The sequence below is a fragment of the Centruroides sculpturatus genome, unplaced genomic scaffold, assembly GCF_000671375.1.
Source record: "Centruroides sculpturatus isolate CEXI.00-Female unplaced genomic scaffold, Cexi_2.0 scaffold1071, whole genome shotgun sequence".
Lineage (NCBI taxonomy): Eukaryota > Metazoa > Arthropoda > Arachnida > Scorpiones > Buthidae > Centruroides > Centruroides sculpturatus.
In genome coordinates, this window is record NW_019385447.1 from 299,385 (window position 1) to 305,896 (window position 6,512).

The following is a 6,512-nucleotide window of genomic DNA, read 5'->3' on the forward strand; positions in this document are numbered from 1 at the left end:
TCCCAAAAAATTATACGTGTTTTGGAAATGTTGAGTGGAATTAGTCTAGAATCGGTTAATTTTATAGAAGAAAACCTTTCGAACAGCCTTAGTCCGTAAAGTTCCCACCTATCGGGCTGCGATTGGCTCACTCCTACAACGTAATTTTCGGTTAGCGTGGAACGTATCTAAGCGTTATAGGGGGGTCTACTGTATCTTTATATTTGGGGGTCGCGAAAAAATCACAATCATAAATGGAGTTGTGAATAAAAAAAGTTTAAGAGGCCCTGGGTTGAGTTATAAATCTACTCGGGATTTACGTAATCGGGCAAGGGCGGCCAAATACCTAGCGGGCAGGCGGCTAATAGCCCAGAACCGGTCCTGGATAGAATTGGATGTGGTATACGTATAGCATCCACCCAAGGTTCTAGGCTTCCACCAGCTAAATCGGGTGAGTTTGATGCTCTGTAAAGCACATGCACGAATCTGGCTTTTTGGATGCTGACAATACAGTGCTTCCACTCCACCACTAATATTTGAATATACAATAGCAATCTTATCTTTTTTTTTCATGTGTAGTATAGAAATTTGTAATAAGATACATAATGCGGTTATAATAAAATATTGTGCAATTATTTTCATATAATTAAAATTAATATGTATTTATTTTTTAGAAAATACAAGGGAAGTGGCGCATCCACCGCTTCCAATGACAGCACGCCACTGATGTTGAAGAAACACACAATGATGGCTGTGCTATATCACATGATATGTTGCAATCATGCATCACAATATTGCTCAGACACAAAATATTTCTTTTCTCGAGTTTAAGGTTAATTGAGGATGGGTCTGCAAATTTATAATGAAGAAAAATCTTTCTCAACATAGAAGAACTATATTGTGCCAAAGGTTGAATAAATAGTGAATAAATACTGATATAGTTCTTCTTCAAAAATAATTCACATATTTTTCAAATCTCAATTTTCGATTAGTAAAAAAATGGCAAAAATGTGCGAAAAATACATGTGGAAATACAATATGTATATATAATGGCATGTACTGGTAGACATGTATGATATACACTATATATGAAAAAGAAAGAAGACGAGATGAAAACAAAAACATTAGTATTTCAACAGATAAAGAAGATCTCAGTTTTATTAAGAAAATGAATGAAATAAGAATGATTTTAATATATCTGTTTACATAAACTGGATGAATATAAAGGAAGATCTAATGTAAAGATCTTATATGTACTGGTAGAATATTAATCAAAAATAATAAATAATAAAGGCAAAAGAGCTAGAGAGCTAGTAATTTATATTTATATTTTTGTTTTGAACAGAATATTGGAATAGGAAGTATTTAAGAATATCTAATACAAGTTATAGAATTTTAAAAGTGATTATTATTATATTTACTTAACTTTTTATTAAATATTTATTATTTATATCTACTTAATTTCATTATTAAAATGATCAGCCAAAACATTTTAATTGAAACTTTTCCACCTTTCAAACAACAAATAAAACAGTTTCTGTAAAAAAGAAATTATTTCTGAATTTTTTAGCATGTCCTATGAACACATATGGTATAAACTGTCAACAAACTTGTGAATGTCTCAATGGTGGTGTCTGCAACAGAATTAATGGTAACTGTACTTGTGGTGGTTATTGGCGTGGACAGAAATGTACAGACAGTAAGTGAAAAATTTATTTAATTTATGATAATCAATGTTTACATATTTTTTTTAATTATTAAACTAAAAATAATTTTAGGAATTCCACAGATTATTGCTACTTCTGATAAGGAAATAAATGCTGGGCAATATACATCAATATCTTGTACTGCTGATGCTATTCCTTCACCTTCTTTTGAGATAATTTCAAGGTTTTTATTTTTATATATCATAATTATTTTTCATATATTCAGTAACATCTTTCTTATTAAACTGTTTCTTTGCNAATGTTTACATATTTTTTTTAATTATTAAACTAAAAATAATTTTAGGAATTCCACAGATTATTGCTACTTCTGACCAGGAAATAAATGTTGGACAATATACATTTATATCTTGCACTGCTGATGCCATTCCTTCACCTTCTCTGGAGATAACTTCGAGGTTTTTATTTTTATATAACTATAGTTTGACTTATTGAATAATAATATCTTTCTTATTAAATTGTTTTTTTTTTTTTACAACTAGTGATTTGAATAGATTAAATACCTCAATAACAAAATTTGGAAAAAATCAATATCAAGCAATTGCCAATGTTACTGCCAACTCTTCAGGAAATTATACTTTTCATTGCTCAACTAATAATACTTATGGTTGGGATATAAAATCTTTTTTTCTGCTAGTGATCGGTAAATTATATGAACTTTATGTATATCATTTCAGTAAAGATACAGTAATTTTAAAAATTAATATGAAGTAAAATCGTTTTTAATAGATCCACCTGTACTAAATGAAAGGCCCGAAATAATAAATGTTACTTCAACCAGTATAGAAATATCATGGAAATCATGGGAATACGGAATTGATAAAGGTGGAAAAGAAATGGATAGAGTTGATTATTTAGTAAATAGCTCTCATAATAATTAATAATTCATTATTTAAATATCTTGTTTATTTATAATTTATATATTAAACTGTAGGTAGTTTATCGTATTTGGGAAACAACGGTATGGAATACAACTAACAATTGGATATCTACAACAAGTACTGTAATACATGAACTTTTACCTGATACTGAATATCAAATTGCCATTAAATGTAGAAGATCTGGTAAAGGTGGAATAGGTTCACCAAGTCCAATTATGTCAGCTAGGACATTATGTGGAAGTAAGAATAAACAGTTTAATAAAAACATACAGATATATAATAAAGAATGATTTTCTTGAAACTAAAGTAAATTTACGGAATATAAATTATATTATATTTGAGCATTTCCTGCATGGTTTACAGCTTGACTGCTAATAATAAATTAAATATTAATGAATGGAAAAATATATTTGAAGCAAATTCTTATTGTGCAATGATGACTATTCTAATATACATTATCTAACAATGTGTTTCTAAGTTGCTTTCTCTTTGTTAAGGGTTTTGCATGTTGAACTATTTTCCTCTATGTATGAATTATTTTTCTCTATGTATGTATGTGCATGCACATGTGTGTATCTAATGTAGGCTTCCATCCCAAATCCTGTCTATTGCTTTTTGTTGTCAAACTATCCTTATTTTGTGCAACCTTCTCTTCTCTTTCCTTTCACTCTTTGTTTGATAGGTTTTTTTAATAATATCTTTCAGGGAAGCACTGAATGCAGTCCTGCAGAACTTATCTTTCTTCTCATTACCTTTATAAAAGTTTTCTCTTTCCAATTATTCTTTCTAGCATTTTGTGATTTGTTAATTTACGTATAGAATTTATTTTCTCCATCTGTCTAAAGCATCATTTCAAATGCTTCAATTTTTATTTTTCTCTTGTTTGGAATCCATGATTCAAAGTCATCACACTTTAAATCAACTTTTTTAACACACTACTGTTTGTTAAAAGAGTTATTAACTAAATAAATAAATTAAATTTTCATTCTATGAAGGATACAATAAGTCATTTATATTAATATTATAAAGAGATAAAGTTTGTCAGTTTGGATGTAGGTAATCTCTGAAACTACTCATCTGATTTCAAAAATTCTTTCACCAATATTTAGAATGGACCTTCAGGGTGGACATAGGCTGTATATTATTCCGTTAAACATTCATATAAATTAAAAGATGTTATCTAGGTAAGCATTATATTTTTGGTGTCAGCGGGTGGCGAGGGGCAAGACACATACGTATATGAGATAGGTAACCACGGCGCAGTCGCGTGGTTGGTGAGATATGTAGTGCACATATCCGAACTTGTATTATATAGATGTTGAAATTTCCCTCCCCATGGGGGCGAGAGACAAAATTAAGGCTTACCATGAAGAACTGGTCTTCCATTATTCTATTTTAGATTCGGTTTTTTGTATTTTTGATTGTGTTTTAATAGGGTACGTCAAGAGAATGTACACTAAGAAGAGATTTTTTGAATTTACCCTCCACGGGGAGTGTTATACATTTAAAATAGATACATTATGAGCCACAGCAACGTGTAGCCAGGTACAGCTAGTTTATAATATTTCATTAATACCATTTCAGATCCATCATCTCTTGCTATTCCTCTTGATTTTAATCCTCAACATTTTACACCACATACAATTACTCTTTCTTGGAAGGTATGTTCATTTGTTTTTATAGTTTTTATATCAATTTTTTCAATTAAAATAATTTTTTCATTTAATGTAGCCACCAATATACTCTGAATTACAATGTTCTTTGATTGGATATATATTGTGTTATTATGAAGGCATAGGGGTGCATAATCTACATTGTGTGAATATTTCTAAATCTGAAGAGTCTTATACCCTGGAAGGATTACAACCATTCACAGAATATGTTCTCCTACTTTTTGCAGTTACACCTAAAGGAAAAGGACAACAGTTTGCTGTATTGAAATTTTCTACACCAGAAGCAGGTGAAAAGTCTTTAATATTGATCTATTCATACTAATACTAACTATTGATTTTAATGGCTTATTCTCATAATCATAAAATAAATACTTAATACTGTTTAGAAGTCAGGGTGAGATTTAATGAATGTTATGTTCCATTTTCACATTCTCACAAATACAGAATTTAAAATTGACCAATCGGAATATTTACTGCTAACTGTAAATTGAATTCTTGAATTCTGTATGTCATAAAGAAGACTTTTTGAAATTTTAAATCATTTAGCTTCCAAAATTATAAAATATTTATTTACTAATTCAATATTATAAATTCTTTTGAAATTTTATAATATAAATTTCAAAAGGAATTTTTATGATACATGCTGTTCAATTTGTAAGTGGTAATTAACTTGTATATCAGTTCAGATTTTATATTTGTATGGATCTGAAGCTGAAGTATAGTATTTCAAAAATATTTATCTAGATTAAATCTCATCTTGGTTTCTAAACAGTGTTGTGTTTTCTTTCATGATTACTTTAATATTGAATTACATTATTTTAAATGATGATAACATTCAAAAACATCCTAATAAGATAATTTTCATTTACAATTTTAAAAATATTAGTTCCAGGACCAGTTGAAAATCTGAAATACAGTCAAATATTAAAGAATCCTGAACTGATAGTAATTGAATGGAAGACAAGTTCTGTAATGAATGGAATACTTAAGGATTATTTAATCAAATATGAATTGATGAAACAGGGTCTCTGTGAAAATATATNAATATAGCCCTATCGTTGAAAAAATTCCCTTATTTTTGCTCACCTCGAATTTTGCTTAGTAGAAATGGCTGAAAATTGCGCAAAATACGTACGGAAATACGTTATTACAGGACCACCTGTATTGGACGACCACCTGTCTAAAAGACCACTTTTTGAAGGAACCGTGGGTGGTCGCTATAGACAGGTTTTACTGTATAAATAACCACCTTATGTTACATTTAATAATAGTAAGAACAAAAAGCAAAAAACGATACATATGAAAGATTATTAAAGAATTGAAGCTGTTAGTTACTATACTTGACATCTCTTTTATGCCAATTGCAATAAATTTCTGTAGTATAGTGTCAAATAATTTTTTTTTTTTTTTAATTCTTTATTCATAGTAAGAAATCCTTGTTACAGGCAGAATTGAGTAAAATACAAAAAGAAAATTATTAAGTAAATACAATTAATTCAATTATCTATATAAGATATACAATTGATTAATTGAACATATAGTTATTTCTTATAATGGGCATTCAAATCATTAATAATATGGTTAAAAAAATTAACAATTTTATACATATTTATTTTTGATACATTGCCCAACTTGGATCTATAGTTAAATTCATTATTTGAAAAAAAAAAAAAAATTTCGAGTTTGGAATTGTAGTTGATAGTTTTTCAACACAGTACAGTCTCTGAGCAGATGAAGTGCAGAGAAATTGTTGGAATTACACCAATAACAAGATTTAGCAAAATTAATATAAGTATTATTTACAATTAAAGAGAATTGATTAAGTCTCAATTGAAGTAAAATACGTTTAATATTTAAAGTAGTATTCATTGTAATAATGTTCGATTGAGTGGAAATATTTAGTATATGCAAATACCAAGGACGATATGTTGAGTTAAGTATAGCGTTTTGATCACTAATCATTGAATGCAAAATTGCTGAATCCATCATCATAGTGTAAGCATTTTTCCAATTGTCAATCGAGTTGTCAAATAAGGCACTAGATATGCTGAATGACTGTAAAACTTTATTAAACTTGTAGCACCATGCTGTTTTGTTTACATTATCGTTTTTCATTTGAGAATTCTTAATCTATATATATAAAAATGAATGTGTGTGTGTGTGTGTCCTTCATGCATTACCACACCGTTTATCCGATTGCCGTGAAACTTTGGGAAGTTGTTTAATATACTCCGGCGAAGGTTTGTGGCATAGTA

General features: G+C 28.9%; 1 protein-coding gene across 1 annotated transcript in view; it reads left to right on the top strand.

The window, feature by feature from the left end:
* The window catches only part of LOC111639103 (tyrosine-protein kinase receptor Tie-1-like), a 27,132-nt gene extending 21,825 nt beyond the window's left edge, over positions 1-5,307 (top strand). The window contains exons 12-19 of the mRNA XM_023384882.1: positions 1,550-1,678; positions 1,990-2,101; positions 2,186-2,346; positions 2,433-2,560; positions 2,638-2,824; positions 4,169-4,245; positions 4,316-4,544; positions 5,144-5,307. Coding sequence (XP_023240650.1) covers positions 1,550-1,678; positions 1,990-2,101; positions 2,186-2,346; positions 2,433-2,560; positions 2,638-2,824; positions 4,169-4,245; positions 4,316-4,544; positions 5,144-5,307 — 1,187 coding nt within the window. The remainder of the gene's footprint in view (positions 1-1,549; positions 1,679-1,989; positions 2,102-2,185; positions 2,347-2,432; positions 2,561-2,637; positions 2,825-4,168; positions 4,246-4,315; positions 4,545-5,143) is intronic.
* The last annotated feature ends 1,205 nt before the right edge of the window (positions 5,308-6,512 follow it).